The 16,212-nt window shown below is 42.9% G+C and overlaps 1 protein-coding gene across 3 annotated transcripts in view; it reads right to left on the reverse strand.

The window, feature by feature from the left end:
* Window positions 1-3,439: 3,439 nt before the first annotated feature.
* LOC119450199 (liprin-alpha-4-like) overlaps window positions 3,440-16,212 on the reverse strand; it is an 81,624-nt gene continuing 68,851 nt past the window's right edge. For all 3 annotated transcript variants that reach the window (XM_049665703.1, XM_049665702.1, XM_037713582.2), the window contains 4 exons: window positions 12,208-12,305; window positions 11,446-11,621; window positions 6,821-6,889; window positions 3,440-3,782 (listed from right to left, as the gene is read on the reverse strand). In XM_049665703.1, the coding sequence (XP_049521660.1) occupies window positions 3,726-3,782; window positions 6,821-6,889; window positions 11,446-11,621; window positions 12,208-12,305 (400 nt within the window). In that variant the 3' untranslated portion in view covers window positions 3,440-3,725. The remainder of the gene's footprint in view (window positions 3,783-6,820; window positions 6,890-11,445; window positions 11,622-12,207; window positions 12,306-16,212) is intronic.

Below are 16,212 nucleotides of genomic sequence, written 5' to 3' on the forward strand. Positions count from 1 at the left end.
TTTCTTTCTATAAGGTATTGCTCTCACATTATATAACATCATCACTGAATCAACTTCTGTACAGCATCAACAGGCAGAAAGCCTTGCAATCAGCGCTGTACAGCCCCAACATCTCTATGCTTCTTAGCTCTTTGCAGAGAGTCTTGTGTGACTGCTCTGGCTTCTTTGGTAAGCACAGAGACCTTACACTCCATATTTTATTAGTGATGCTGAAACCAGTGTTCAATACCTGCTGAAATATTTCCTAAGGACAGTATGCACCACATCCCAGACATACATTAACAAAGCATGGACAAGCGAAATAAAAAGGGGAGGGAAGGGGGACATTGCAGCAGCAAGGATACTTAGTTCCAGGATATACATACATCACACGATCAGCCATCTTGCAGCCAAGTTACATACCAGAACTTGATATACACTGCACAATATTATTTCTGTGTTTATGTTTTTAATGAGCAATTCCACAGAAAAGGGGAACTAAAAAATTGCATCATAGTTTTTCCAGATTTAAGATGACAAATGATGGTAAAAATGCCCTAAACTTAGACAATGTGAACACCCTTCGATACAAGCATACATTCTGCATGTCCTGCATGCCCCTAAATGGCATAAGAACAGCAGCTAACTGAAACAGTCTCCATAAATGGCAATGGCACAAAGCCAAGTGCGCTGAAAGCAGCAACCTGAAAACATATACTTGACAAAAATGGTTATGGATGAACAGCTTCACTCATTACAACTTCGTGAATTAAAGAATGCTGCTGAGGTGAAGGATCAGTAGTCTCAAATGTGTGTGCCCATAATATCTGGCACTAGTTGACCATACACAACATTCGAAAATGAGAACTCTGTGATGCAAGTTTTGTCAACTATATAAATACCCCTTTTATTATTGTCCATTTCGTGACCACGTCAGTGAGACAAATCTGCCATGTGCCTTGCTTGCTAGCATATGAATCTTAGAAGTGCTTGCTCCATCTGACATTCTACAACTGCATGAAGTGGTCTATGAAATATAAAAACTAATTTAATATTTCTATATGCTATACGGCTCGCCTAGAACTTGAGAAAATAAAAGGAGAATAAAAGACCATTTCACGTCATTTCTACATACGAGCTGCCGATGCGGGCACAAAAAAATTCTGTCTGAACGCAACACCAAAATCATGAAAACACAAATGTGCTGCCTGACTAGTCTTCCCAGTTGCACAACAACACTGTCCAGAAAAGGCGGCATAAGATATGCATGAAGCAAACTAATAACAAGATGTGCTTCAGGCGATGTGCATTATATATTACACTATTATGCGCAGACACACTGGCAAACAAAAATAACAGGCGGTAACTATGACTTGAGTGCTAAAAATCAATGTAAACCAGCCCTGACCTTGGCAACTGCTTATTGGAAACTACTCCACAACAAAGTGCAATCCATATTACACATATAAACAATGAAAATAGGGAAAATATACAAGTCTAGACACTATGGATGAAAGCTGCTGCTCAAACACATGCTTCAAAATGTGACAGAATGTGACCATCTGACAGGAAGAAATAACTTTCCCACACGTCTCCAGCTAACCTTGTGAATGTTTTCAAGTGAACAAGAGCACGCACCCTTGGTAAATGTTATATGCTGCATCAACAATCTACTGCACGGCCTTGTAATGTTTTCCAATCACATTACAGAAGCAGAACTTTGTTTTTAAGGATTACTGTGAAGGATTGCAGAGACTACATTCACTAGAATGTTGCTTTCAAGTAAACAGAACCTACGCCATTTAGAAGTCATGGCTTCTCTCATACACTCCATAAAATGAATATTAATGTTAGACGGCAGTTAAACAACTCGCACAACAAAGGACCTTTTCTGCAAACAACCAGTTCTACTTTTTCTCTTTTAATCACGAGGAACACAGGAATACAGCTGCTGCAAGCCTAAGGCAGCAACAGAGGCCTCCTTTTCTGAAGGAATTCATGTAGTGCACAGCTTCACACTGTGCAAAGCTCGATTATGAGTGGAATGGCATTGAGGCCAGAAGATTAAAGAAGAGAAACGCAGAACTCTCAAATGTTTTCTTTGATCCAGCAAGTTTCGTCGCTCAAGGGCTGCTGCAGCTGCATGGTAGCATGCCAGACTTGGGCGATGGGCAGCTCTGATGCACTCTCTACAAGCAAATGGAATGCATTCAGATACACTAATGAGCTTTTGCTCTGTGCAACAAATGCAAAGTGTTGGTTGACAGTGCATCGGTTGGGGACGCCTATATTAAAGGCAGTCATTACCTATGCAACACAATGAAATAGCTCAGCACAACTCTCATATTCAAATGTGCCGTGTGAAAAGAAAAAAGTAAACAGCACGAAATTTCAAAAAGTTTGACAATGCAGCTCTTTAAACATTCACTGCTGCCCACTGAAAAGCACAGGAAAGTGGTGCCCAAATGTGTTTGCAGTGACACCTATTTCTTGATGTCAAACAGTTTGCAAGGATTCCAAGCATCCTGCGTTTTGTAGAAATGTGCCACCACTGTGCCTGGCATAGCACAACAGATGGACTGCATGCCATACAGGAAGAGCATGCCCTGTCACAACCTCAACAGTGTTCCCGGGAACCTTTACTTGATCACAGTCAACAACTTCATTCGTGCAAAGGCCCACATAGCAGCAGACTGAAGAAACATGTAAAGACCAGAAAAGCTCCCATGGGCTTGTCCTAAACAGATGAGCTTTTCTTTCCCCACGTGTAAGCAGTGAAGAAGATGCAGACAGCAATGATAGTGAATTTATGTGATGCAATCTACTGCTGCCTTGGAGCCTCAGTTTACCTGGCATCACACAGTATTTCAGACAAGACTCTTGCTGGTGGTCAGTGGGTGATAAAACCAAAACTAACAAGCAGTGAGAACTGCAGCACTGTACTTCGCCATTCGAACAAAGCAAAGCACTGTACTTATGCATTACTTCTATTTAAAAACTCATGCCACAAATAAGTGACAAGGACTTACATGATGTTTTAAAAATAGCTGTAAAAGAGGGAGAGTAAAACTTTCATAACCTTAAGCAACATACTAGAAAAAAAATTTAAGGCCATGAAAATAATACAGCCTCCAGCATGTTTCCAAGCTAATGCACTGCCTAACAAAGAAATGGTGTGCAGCACATATTTAATTTACTGCATAATGTTCCAAGACAACTCATGTAGAGACAGCAAAACATTGTATATGTACCAAGGGCAACATTTATGTTCAAAAAAAGCTGCAACCCTGGAAATTTTATCACTTTCAACATGCTTTCAAGCAAATTCACTGCTTGACAAACCAGCAGTGAGCAACATCTTTCGCAGTTGATGCACCCAAGACAACTTATTTTTGGTCGATGAGTTGCAGTTTATGACAGCATCATTGACAAAAAGAAAATGTTTTTTTTTTTCCCCCAACAGTGCATTTTTTCCCCTAATGTGCACAGAGTGAAAACAAGAAATAAAAAGCCAAGGCGGGGAGGAAAGCAAGGCGTTGAACAACAGTGCGCCTTCACTACTCGCTCACGCGCACTGAGAAACACTGCCACCATTATCATCACTGAAAACAGTCTGCACCCTTCCAGCGATGAAGTGAAACAAGCCACACAAAAGTAGTCCTGTTGAGTTGCCAGGATGACTTTTTCTTCCTTGAAGGTCTTGGATTGAAGGAAAAAGAGCTCCGTGCTTTCTTCAAGAGAGCCCATCATACAAGTCGGTCTCCCTGAAGACCTGGCAGCGCTGCGCCCATGTGCTTGGGTCCCTGGACCATACAAAAGAAGTTGGCAAACACAAAATGAAAAACAAAAAACAAACAAATGAAAACAAAGTACATGAAGGGACTACAACAGTCAAATTAAATTGCAATCTTTAATGTCCTGAAACTGCATAGTGAGTTATGTGGGATGCCATAATGGAGGCCTCTGGAATAATCTTGACCACCTATACTCCATTTCATACAAAGCAGGCAAAGCTACGAAGGCTGCTCACATCTGTGACCAAAAAAGGGTACATCACATATAAAAGAAAGATATAGCACACACATATTTAATGTAAAATTAAGTACCATGCTTTTATTTTGCAAAATATGAAGTACAGTTAAGCCTCAATATAACGAACTTCAATATAATGAAGTTCTCGATATAATGAAATTTTGAACTTTTTATAACTTCTAGTCCTTAAAACACCATGTGTTTCTAATATAAAGAAGTGTGTTTATACACAATTTCAATTTCCTTGCCACTGCACCACAAAGGAAAAATGAGTCAATAAATGTAAACTTCCGCAGACACAGATAGTCAAATGGTTGAATTACAAGCAGCTGCTTACAAACGCACCTTTCAAATCTCAAATCGCGAGCCACGCAACCAAGAGCGACTGTTGAAGCGGGGCAAGCATCAAGTTACATATAAAGTCCATGTGCAATAACATTCTATCGCACCCCACGCACTGTACTTTGTGGGGTCTCACACGTGCTCTTGGGACAAAGGAACAACACAGTAGTGTAAACAATCAAAAGGGCATTTATTGCACCTTTCATACACTAATACACGCTAGCCGAATTACTACGCTGATGGGTGCGCGACAAATCGAGGAAGTCTGACTCACTGCGACTGAATAGCGAGCGAATATGTTCGCCCCATGCTAGACACCATTGCCTAGTCGTTCACGTGAACGGTGGCGGGTTCGAATGATCTGAGTTCATCCATTTCGGTGTCCTGTTCCTAGCCTCGCGAGACAGTCTCGCGAAGCGTAGATCAGCACACGCGCGGAATGTCTGCCGTCAGGTGGCATTAGCAGCGCAACCCTCACACCCTCTCTCGTAACATCCACGCCGACCGCCGCCGGCGCTTAACCACGTGGAGAAGCCGGATTACAGGAGACGCGAGAGCCATGCGGAGAAAATTAGGGGACGCATGAAGTCGCATATCCCCACAACTTTGAGTGCGAGTGTAAGCTTGTGAGGGAGAGCCGAGAACGATGGCTGCGTGATGAGCGCTGTCTTCTTGTGCAAGCAAAAGGAAAGGAGGGGAGGCGAGGCAGGTTGCTGCCTGTCTCTTTTTCAAGTGCGGTCGTTGCTTCACATGGCGTAAGTGCGACTGAGCGCATATGTAGCCCACGCGCCCTGCTTTAGAGGTAACTCGCCGCCGTGTGCAAAGAGTTGGCGTGCGGAGATGGCGTGGCATCATGTGTGCCATCTTCCCGTGTGTTTAGTACTGGACGTTGCCTAATCTCAACTTTCAGAGACACATTAAAGTGAGAGGCCCATGAAGCATTCACTCCCCGCTGCCGGCACTCTTCATGATAGCGTCGTCTCACTGCGGGCGACACTACCAGCCACGAGGCGGAGTGGACACGAAATCGTGGCTGGCTTTACTTTCTACCCCCGATGTGAAGATAATATCAACATGGCACAAAACTGTATCTTTCATTGCCGACTCTCAATTTCAACAAAATAAATTTTGGCTGATTCATGTTTGCTTTTTCCGACTGCGCATAATTCGGAAAATATTACGGCCCCTTCTGTGTAAGAAAAATCTATCGGTGACTGTACTGATTTGCCTAAAAGGTTGAATTTCAATGTAACGAAATGTTTATATAATGAAGCAAATCACCAATTTTACCGACCTCGTTATATAGAGGTTTAACTGTATTCATTACATGAAAGGTGTTGAAGGTCTGAACCTACTTACCACAAAATGAGCGGAGTGATATTAAAAGAAGTTTACGGCACAAACTAGATAAAGACAGAGAACACGACAGGACGGGCATGCTGTCGTGGCGTTCTTCGTTCACAACACCAGAACGGGCAACCTGTCAGTTGTGTTATTTGTTCTTTTCTAACTTGCGTCGTAAGTTTCTTTGAATATGTACCCACCAACTGGCTCGAAACAAGATTCTGAGCGGAGTAACATGTTTCTACGACCAGTGGCCACGTGCATCATTTGCACTCGCGACCTAAATCTAGTACACCACAAACTGGAAGCACAATGGTGCACAAATAATGCGTAATTTGACGTAAACTTGCGTATACATGTTGTAGATATGAAGTATTTTATTCCTTACAAAGCGTTGCAAATCAAGAGCAACTGCACTGCTAAATTTGCATTGCCTGCTATGTATGAAATGGAGTAAGAGATCCTGTAACGTGGCCACAAAGCACGGTGCAGAAGTATTTTTGCATTCTGCCCTCGGACATAATGCAGCCACCATGACCAAGAATCGAACCTGTGACCTCATGATCAGCAGCACAATGCTACAGCCACTGAGCCACCACGGCGACTGATTATGACAGCTAGCAGCTCTTAGAAACAGGATGTGCGCTTGTTTCAAATTCCACTCACATCCAGTACTGTTGCATAGTGCATTATCAAGGGGAAAAGAAATGCACCGGCAACCACATCTATTAAAATGAAGTATCATTTTAATAGATGACAGTGATAATACAGACAGCAACAGCTATCATTCTGAAGGACATTGGGTGGCACTGCTTCACCCTGTACACTGGTATGAAGTTAATAACGAAGAAGTATGCTGAATTAAGCTAGTTGGTAAGAATTACTTTCGCTAGTGCGAACGAACAATGGCATGGAAAAGACAAAGCACTCATACTGTCATTTTTTGTGTCCTCTCTGTAATATTTGTTCGTGACGTGTTAGGGAAATAAAAACCAATAATTGTACAATTCACACTGGGACATTTTTTACTCTATGTTATACTGCAATGTCTGTGCTAAGAACATGACCTAGAAAAGCCATACACATGGCAATATCAAACTATGAAGAAAGAAAGTAGACTTACGTCGTCTGGTCTCCTTTCGGTCCCCATGATAAGGAGGCTACTAAACTCGTGCTCAAGTAGCTGCCGTGCCTGCAAGAGTGGTTATGGCAAAATCAGGTCATCATAAGTGGTAAATAAACATGTAACAAAAATTCAGGAACTGAATATAAACGTTGACAGCAAAACTGCAAAGCTAGTAACTATTCTGGCTTCATTAAATTAAGCATAGCAGTATCAGAACACATATTTGCTGTAAATGGGAATGACGTTATAGCCTACGAAGGAATGGGAGCAAAGTAAGTGACGCACGACACACTGCTGTCTTGCAGTAGGGAATGAATAAGATTATTAGAGTGATCTGATAGAAAGGAATGCATAAGCAAACTGTAGTGTCCAGGTGAGGTTTAGCACAAATATGACGCAATATCTGCGTAACTGTAACACAAGCTTTTCCCCAGAATAGCCTGCGCAAGAAAATGCCTTGTTGAACAGTGAAACGCCAATTCAATAAAACTCAAACAAAATGCTTTTATGTTGAAAACTGCTAAACAACGGAGTGAACTAACATCTAGCCTGACTTAACAAAGTTTTAGGGTTAAATATAGATACAGATATGATATGGGAATGTCGAGTTTCATTTCAGGTGATGGATGCCACTGACCTGTTAGAAGGTTTGCTGCTCACATGAAAGAACACAAGACATGCTCAACAGTCTCACTGTGAGTCTATGATAAGTGCGTACACAGGAGGAAAGAAGTTTTTTTTTTGCTCTTGTATAAAATTTTATTCACATAAGTGTTTTAAGTGTTTGCGATTTAACAACATTCTTGACTGAATGAAATAATCGTTGGGCCCTATCGACTTTGTTAAAGTGAGGTTTAACTGTAAACATGTATTCAGAACCGTGCTCCGAATATAATAGGACACCTTTCAATCCCAGCATCTGCTTACTAGGTGCATTACTTGAAAGAGCATATGCTTGGGCATGTTGGTTCTTCTTTGTGTGCTAAAAAAAAGTTGTCACTAGGTGTATTAGTTCACTGTACATGGTAGGAGGGACCACCCTGCAAGACACAGGGCTATTGCTATGAATAAATTTCAGTTAGTTACCACTAGGCAAGCAAAAGCTGTTTCAAGAACCCACCACACACTACTGAAGGACCATGAAATAAATAAATAGAGAGAGCACACGTACGTGTTAAATTTTTCCACCATAAACAATTTCTTTTTCCAGATTTTTTTCCAGATTGCAGTACATTTGGGCTGTCTGACTTTCGTTATGATGAACTGTTGCACACCCACAGTCAACAGGCTCATGGCAATCGCTCGGGTTACTATAGCATTTCATGAGCACTCTAGCAGAGCTCTGCACGTGTGGACGTTTGCAAAAATAGAAAAGCTAAATCTTTGCACAAGCATCCAGTATAAAGGCAAACTAATTTGTTCACATTCTCAGCAACATGAATACTGCTCAAGGTTTCTTTTTTCTTTTTCCTGGTGACATCGCCTGCTTGCCTAGTGGGAAAACGTGGCTCTTGCAGAAATGAAAGCTGCCCTCCCCACTGAGCCATTTTTGCATAGTTTTCAGAGGCTACCAGGCTGAGTTTTAGCTGACTTGGAATAAAATGTACTGTTATTTATCAATAACCAAACAACTACATGGTCTTGCATAGATGCTTTCAATATCTATGCCAATCACAATGCACCAGTGATGAAATTTCAATGCAGTGTCACAAACTTTCTGTTTTTGCCTTCTTATATGGCTTACCAGGTCTTTGCTGATGACAAGTGCGACCAATTTTGTTTTCTACATACATGATCTACCAAGCCAAATTCAACCAGTATTTCTTTTATTGCCAAAAGTATGTAAATAACTGCTGCCATCCTTGCTGCTTAGTTTCACGGGGAGGTGGAGCCAGCCAAGCTGCCATTATGCAGCTTTTATCCTGCCATCCTCACCACTTATGTGCTCCAGTGTACAGAGAGAGACTTCATTCACAGAAAAGGAAGAGCCGTTGGTCTGAGCTAGTTCACACTAAGGTCGACCTCTGTACTTATTTTGTTTCACTGTTTCATTAGAAACTGCTGCATATATTGAACATATTCTCTCACCTAGCTCAACATAGTAACAGTCAAACCTCATAATAATAAGGTTACATCTAAGACGAAAATATAGTGAAACCTCATTAATTCGAAGTCTGCCACATCGAGAAAAATCTTTAAATAAGCAGATTTTTAATTACCAAAAAAGAAGGGGAAAAAAAAAAACCAAGAAAAGGAGGGCAAAACTGCACAATACAAGCATGTCATGTTTATTTTCTGTATGGCAGGACTACTTAAATCATTCACGCAGGACTGCTTGGTACGGTAGTTCGCTGCACCAATCGTCATGATCTCTAGCCCACTAATCATGCGTAGCATCTCACAGTCACCACATGCAATGCATCTGATATTAACCCAGGAAAAACCAGAAACTCAAAAGCAAAAGCGCCACATTTATTGATGATGATGATTTTCTCACTTGCTTCTTGTAGCAGGACAAAAACACATTAAATTATTGCACGCTTATACAAAATGTTGGCACTTTCCACAGCTGTATGGCTTATAGGCGCCTACATCGTGGAAACTAGTGCTTGCTCAATCTGTGGTGTCCGAATCGCAGCCGTAGCGACAGCTCTCTTGAGTACAATCTTGAAGGCCATGAATTTATGTACTGCAAGCGCCAGAAACAATCAACGTTAACTAGATAGAAGCGATAACACACAATGGGCGCCACACTTCTGACACCGCCTCCGAGACATGCGAAGGCAGCGTGTCGCAGCATGCCAGTATGAGAGGTCACTACGAATTATCTCGGTGTTCGTGTGCGACTTACCAAGTTATCCGGTATAATTCACATTGCAAATTATGGGACTGCACAAATTCTATAAATTAACTAAATTTTCAAATACAGTAGAACTTCATTAATACGATCCTGTTGCGTACGATTTCCCGGCGCCAACATTCGTGATCGAGGACATGAAAAATGGCCCAATACAGTTACGCTTCTTTTTTTGCTGGTTCACATGTTCCCGGAAAGCACAATCTTTCAGCACCAATGTTCAGTACATCGCCAAACTGTGATCGAATGATACGTTTTCTGTCCACTAGATCCTATGAAAACAAGAAAAGGAGGCAAGAGGCGCGTACGATCAAGAACAGTAGCGGCCCGCTACAGCAGCTTCCTGCAGTACTCGCCCGCCCTTCACATGTGAAAACGGCCGTGCCTACTCAGTTTCCGATTCCAGTACCAGCAAATCTCCTCCCCAGTCACTGCATGCCACATTCACAGCTATTACTGCCAACAACCAGCTTACTGCTATCCTTGAAAAGAAAAGTTTACAATCAATTGCATCCTACTGGTACTAACATATGGGGCAAGAACTTGGGAGGTTAACAAAGAAGCTCGAGAACAAGTTAAGGATGGCACAAAGAGTGATGGAACAAAAAATGCTGGGCGTACAGAAAAAGACAGGAAGACGAGAGTGGTGTGGATCTGAGAGCAAAGGGGTATAGCGGATATTAAAGTTGACATTAAGAGAAAAAAATGAAGCTGGGCAGGCCATGTAATGCACAGGCCATATAACCGGCGGACCATTAGAGTTGCAGAGTTACAGTCGAGGACTGCAGAAAATAAGGTGGGGTGATGAAATCAGGAAATTTGCAGGCACAAGTTGGAATTAGCTAGCACAATATAGGGGTAATTGGAGATCACTGGTAGAGGCCTTCGTCCTTCAGTGGAGATAAAACTAGCCTGATGATGATGATGATGATATATGAAATACGAAGCTGCCTTCATGGCCTTAGCAACAGTCTACCATCAGAGCCAGTTCCATTACCATTGTCATGTAAAGATGGCGGCAAAATAATTAACATGGTGACAACACATGCTGCTTCTGCTTTTAAACTTTAATTACAAAAACTCATATAAAAAATAAGTAATTTAACATGCTAAACGGCAGCAGAGTCATGTGACGTGTTTTCGGCACTCCCGAGACTTTTATATGTCACGGGACAAACAGGTTAGTGTAGGCGTGGGCCACCATCCCGTTTGCGATTGCAGTGGAGTGGTGTTAGAAGGGCGAAATATCTGACGAAATGAACTATGAGGAGAGCATGTGGTGGTCGCTGGCGATAAACAGTAAGTGCAAATAAGTTTCCCTTCTGTGAAGGTAAACTGTACAAGTTTCATCTCATTTCCGATTGCCAAAGTTGGAGGCATGCTACTTCTATTTAAAGTTTTTTTTTATATAATTGGGTGCACATTACGTTTGGGTGCACATTGTTTTCTACTACGAATCCACAAAACTTGGGTGCACATTAGGTATGAGGGTGTTAGAATTGAGTAAATACTACCAAATAAAACAGTGGTGTGTTTGGATGCTTATTCTGGCTCTTTTTTAATTCAACCCACCGGATAATTAGATAAATTCCGTTAGTCCCATCAAGTTCAAGTTAACAAAAGTCGACTGCATTCATTACGTGCTGATATCAGTGAAAGGAATTTTAAGTTTACTTCATTATACCAAATAATCTGCTATATCCATGTTCGTTTGTTAAGGTTCAACTACTTTAGTAAGTATGTGTGGCTTTGCCACTGCTCTCACCTGAATGTTTTGTGTAGGTATCTGCAGAGCCAGGCCCAACGCAGAGTGGTCGAAGGTGTCATCAAGGGCAATGAGCCCTCCGTGCACCCCTGACTCCAGCAGATTGTTGGAGTACTCACGCAGCCCTACGCTGTTCACCCACTTGATCACCCGCTCATTGGACCACACCACCACATCTGCAGATCACAGATACAACGGGAGAAGAATATCAGCACACTGACAGCCTGGATAACAATTTAAGCATACTCGCGCTGAAACATAAAGCAACACACACACACACATAAAAGCACAACATTATAGAAGGTACCAGCAGAAACCACTCTTTTGTGACCTGTTTGATGTTTGCTTCGTAAATGTTCACGCCTACTGAACGATCAAGTTTTCGAGAGTTAAAGATGCCAAAATGGGATTGGGAAGTTAAGCACAATGCCAAGTGCACCTAGTCACAATCGTGCAGCCTTCCCTGCCTGTAATTCTGAAAAGCTCAACCAAACTGTACCAGCAATCTTGCTATGGGTGATAACGAGTTAACACACTGGCAACAGCCAACTCAATGTCCCCAACAAACGCTCTAACTTTGGGACTTCAAAACCCCAAATATGCATCCTCAGCAATGCTGCATTTTGTTTCTGGCTATATGACATTTCATTTCTTCACCTGGCGATCCTTCACCAGGTTACTATATGCACAAAAGCATTAGCCAATCAAGCATACTTGGCAGTGACACTGATCAAGTTTTGAGTACACGCATGAGCAACTTGCCTTTTGTTTCATTATCACTGTTTTTTCTCCTTTCTGCGAGCTCTTGCTTGTCGTAGTTGACTCGCTTGAGACAGCTCACACCGCACTGAAGACTTGTTCTGCAAGTGGCAAATAGATGCAAGAAGTCACTGTTTTTTCTAAAGCCAGAAAAACTTGCTGGCCTTGACTGCTTTAGCTAAGTACGGCAGAAATCCGTTCATATGTTTTTAAATGACAACAGAAAAAAAGAATGCATGACTCAGAGAAATGTAACAGCTACCTGACAACACTTGATGCAGCACTACAAATGAGGTGTAATGCTACTCTTATGCAAAACTTAAGTTGAACCTGAAAAAAAAAAAAAAAAAAGAATCCAACAAACTATCAAAAACACTAATTATGCTGGCTACTGCTGGCTGGCAGTTAGATTTATTGTTGAACACTTTTCCTGAGCAGTCGCAGTTGTAAACTGCACTAAATGAAGCTTGTGATTTTCATTTGGTGTTTGGGTTGATGTTCGATAATAACAGGCTCTTTTCAAGCAGTTGCTGCTCTTTATCAGTTTTTGTGTAGGCCGGGGCCGTGGCCTAGTTGTAGAGCGCCCGCCTCGGCTGCGGGAGGTGGTGGGTTCAGTTCCCACTGCCGGCGGGCACCCACTGGTTCAAATGGGCACAAACGTACCCTGGCCTACACATAACCCCTCTGGGGTTATATGCTTTGGAAAGGAGCCTGCTCCCTAAATTCCTGCCAAAGTCCTTGTGAGCACAAAAAATGTGATGTTTGGGCCGCTCCCATGACGGCCATTTCCCATGTGGCACCTCAAATGCACCTATTAAGGTGGGGACACCTTCGGGTTGGAGACAAACACCCGTCACAAAGGTTTCAACAGGAATTTAGGGCACAAGCGCCTTTCCCAAGTGTGTCACCCCTGAAGGAAGCCAAACGCCAGGCCGGAATACGCTTGCCCATTTAAACCAGTGGGTGCCCACCGGCGGTGGGAATCGAACCCACAACCTCCCGCAGCCGAGGTGGGCACTCTACAACTAGGCCACGGCTGCGGTCTATTGAATTAAGTGCACAAAGTAGCGAAAGTAATCAGACAGCGTCCGTGAACATGTGTCTGGGGGTGACCCCTTATGTCTCTGTCCACCTTCTCCTTGCTTTCCATGTCGTAAGCCATGTTGAGATCGGCAACTAGCAAAGATCTCAACATGGCGATGGCGATTCTACCATGCCACATGGCAGGCACTGTGAAGTTATGGTCTTCAAAGGCGACAAGCGACAGTCAACATACACGCAGCCAACCGACGATGTCAGATTGGAGATGCACCATCACAGTTTTTGGACGTAACAACTGAGGAAGACCATACATATTGTATGTAACATACAGGAAGCTAATGCATATGAGCCGATGGGAACTAAACAGTATTGGCATTATACAGCACTAAGAGCCCAGAAAACATAACATGAAACACAACGAGGTTCTTCTGTAGTTCATTTCACAAGGTTTTGTTACACAACAATGAACAAGGCCACAACAAAGAAGTGGGATATACTATAAGGTGTTTTTTTTTAGCTGCACCAATTTTTTTTTAATCACCTGTGGCAGATAGCACATTTCTAACCCTTTAACTCACTTGCTCGACGAAGCGGGCATCACTCCCACAAGCAATCAAAGTGGAATTGAATAATTAAAAAAAATTCACTTATTACGTTCTTTTAGTAATTAATTAACAGCACATATGCCAATCTACAAATTGCAGCTAGTGAGTTTACAAGGTATATCGACTTCAAATGAATTCCGAGGATGGCATGGGCTTCGAGATATGAGCCATATAACTTGGGGCAAGAAATGCACCGTTGTTGTACTTAATAATAATAATAATAATAATAATAATAATAATAATAATAATAATAATAATAATAATAATAATGTGGGTGTTTATTACGCACATCTTCCTCATCTGTATGTTATCAACATCATCCTCACAGTTTTACCTATCCTCCTCTTCGCCTGTATATGTGATCATCATGATCGCCTGTGTGCTGCGCTGGTTCGCTGACGAGCTAACACGTAACAACGTAATGCCTTTCGGGCTCTGCAATGCGCCCGCGACTTTTGAGCGCATGATTGACACCGTGCTGCGTGGCCTGAAATGGAAGACCTGCCTTTGTTATCTGGACGACATTGTAATTTTTTCATCGACATTTAATCAGCACCTGCAATGCTTGGATGAAGTTCTGACGTGCCTCGCCCGCGCTGGTCTTCAGCTGAACACCAAGAAATGCTGTTTTGCCAGCAAAGCCATTAAGATACTGGGTCATGTCGTGAGCAGGGATGGCATTCAGCCGGACCCTGACAAGACTGCTGCAGTTCTTCGCTTTCCTCGTCCTGACAGACCCAAAGACTTGCGCAGTTTCCTTGGCCTCGCCTCTTATTTCCGTCGCTTTATCCAGAACTTTGCCTCCCTCACAGCTCCATTACACAAGCTACTAGCTTCCGGTGTGCCCTTTCTGTGGTCCAAGGAATGCGAATTGGCGTTTGCACGCTTGAAAGACGCCCTCACCTCTGCACCTGTGCTTTGCCATTTTGATGAGGCCGCACCGACTCTCCTACACACAGACGCTAGCGGCCACGGTATAGGTGCTGTTCTTCTGCAATGCGACAACTCTTCGCGAGAGAGAGTCATTGCATACGCCAGCCGTGTACTCAGCGCTTCCGAAAAGAACTATACGATCACTGAGCAAGAGTGCCTGGCTATTGTTTGGTCGATACAGAAGCTTCGCCCTTATTTCCACGGCCGTCATTTCACTATCGTTACGGACCACCACGCCTTATGCTGGCTTTCCACGCTCAAGAACTTGTCTGGACGCCTGGGTCGCTGGATTTTACGCCTCCAAGAGTACGATTTCGAAATCATACACAAATCCGGAAAGAAACACCAAGACGCCGATGCTCTTTCTCGCTGCATGCTTCCTACGGCCCCGCCCCGCTCGACGCCTCTGCAATTGCTTCGCACGTCACCAGTTCGACCGACACTGCTACGGTTTCCTCCCTGGCCTCAATGTACCAACTGCCTTTCGACGATGATTATGTTTATGGACGCTCTCCTACTTTCTTTCTGGACGTTTCATTCTTCAACTCCAAGACTAATACATCTCTATCATCGTGCGAAGAGTACATTTCCCGACTCGACCACTGTCTCCAGCTTGCTCGCCTGAACACAGAGGCCAGACAACAAGACCGGAAAGATATTTACGACGAAAGCCATCGCATTGTATCTTTTCGACCTGGTGACGAGGTCCTGCTCCTGACTCCTGTTCGCACCCCTGGTTTATGTGAAAAATTCCAGCTACGGTTCATCGGACCGTACATAGTCCTTGGACAGACTTCGCCTGTCAACTATTGCGTCACTCCTCTTGACGCCCCCACAGACCGCCGTTACCGCAATACCGAGGTTGTCCACGTCTCCCGCATGAAGCCCTTCACGCGGCGTGCCTCGACACCTTGACGGCCGGCCAGGATGGCCGCTTTCACGTCGGGGGGAAGTTAGTGTGGGCGTTTATTACGCACATCTTCCTCATCTGTATGTTATCATCATCATTCTCACACTTTTACTTATCCTCCTCTTCGCCTCTATATGTGATCATCATCATCGCCTGTGTGCTGCGCTGGTTCGCTGACGAGCTCCCAGGCCTAATAAACGTCGTCTCAACCGAGACGTCACAATAATAATAATAATAATAATAATAATAATAATAATAATAATAATAATAATAATAATAATAACAACACTATTTTGTGCATTGAAGCAAAAAAGTAACTGGAACACCAGCGCATTTCGTTGGACACTTGGAAAATAAATATCTCGAAACTGGTGTAGTCCTAAGAATTCGTTCAAAGTGGATTTGCCTTGAGAACTCAACGGCTACAATTCAGAAATTGCAATCTGTGCTGTGAAGTAATTAATTAAAAAGTTCATTACCATAATTGTTTTAATTTTCAATTAGCTATTTTAATTTTTT

Source organism: Dermacentor silvarum, chromosome 4 (genome assembly GCF_013339745.2).
Source record: "Dermacentor silvarum isolate Dsil-2018 chromosome 4, BIME_Dsil_1.4, whole genome shotgun sequence".
Lineage (NCBI taxonomy): Eukaryota > Metazoa > Arthropoda > Arachnida > Ixodida > Ixodidae > Dermacentor > Dermacentor silvarum.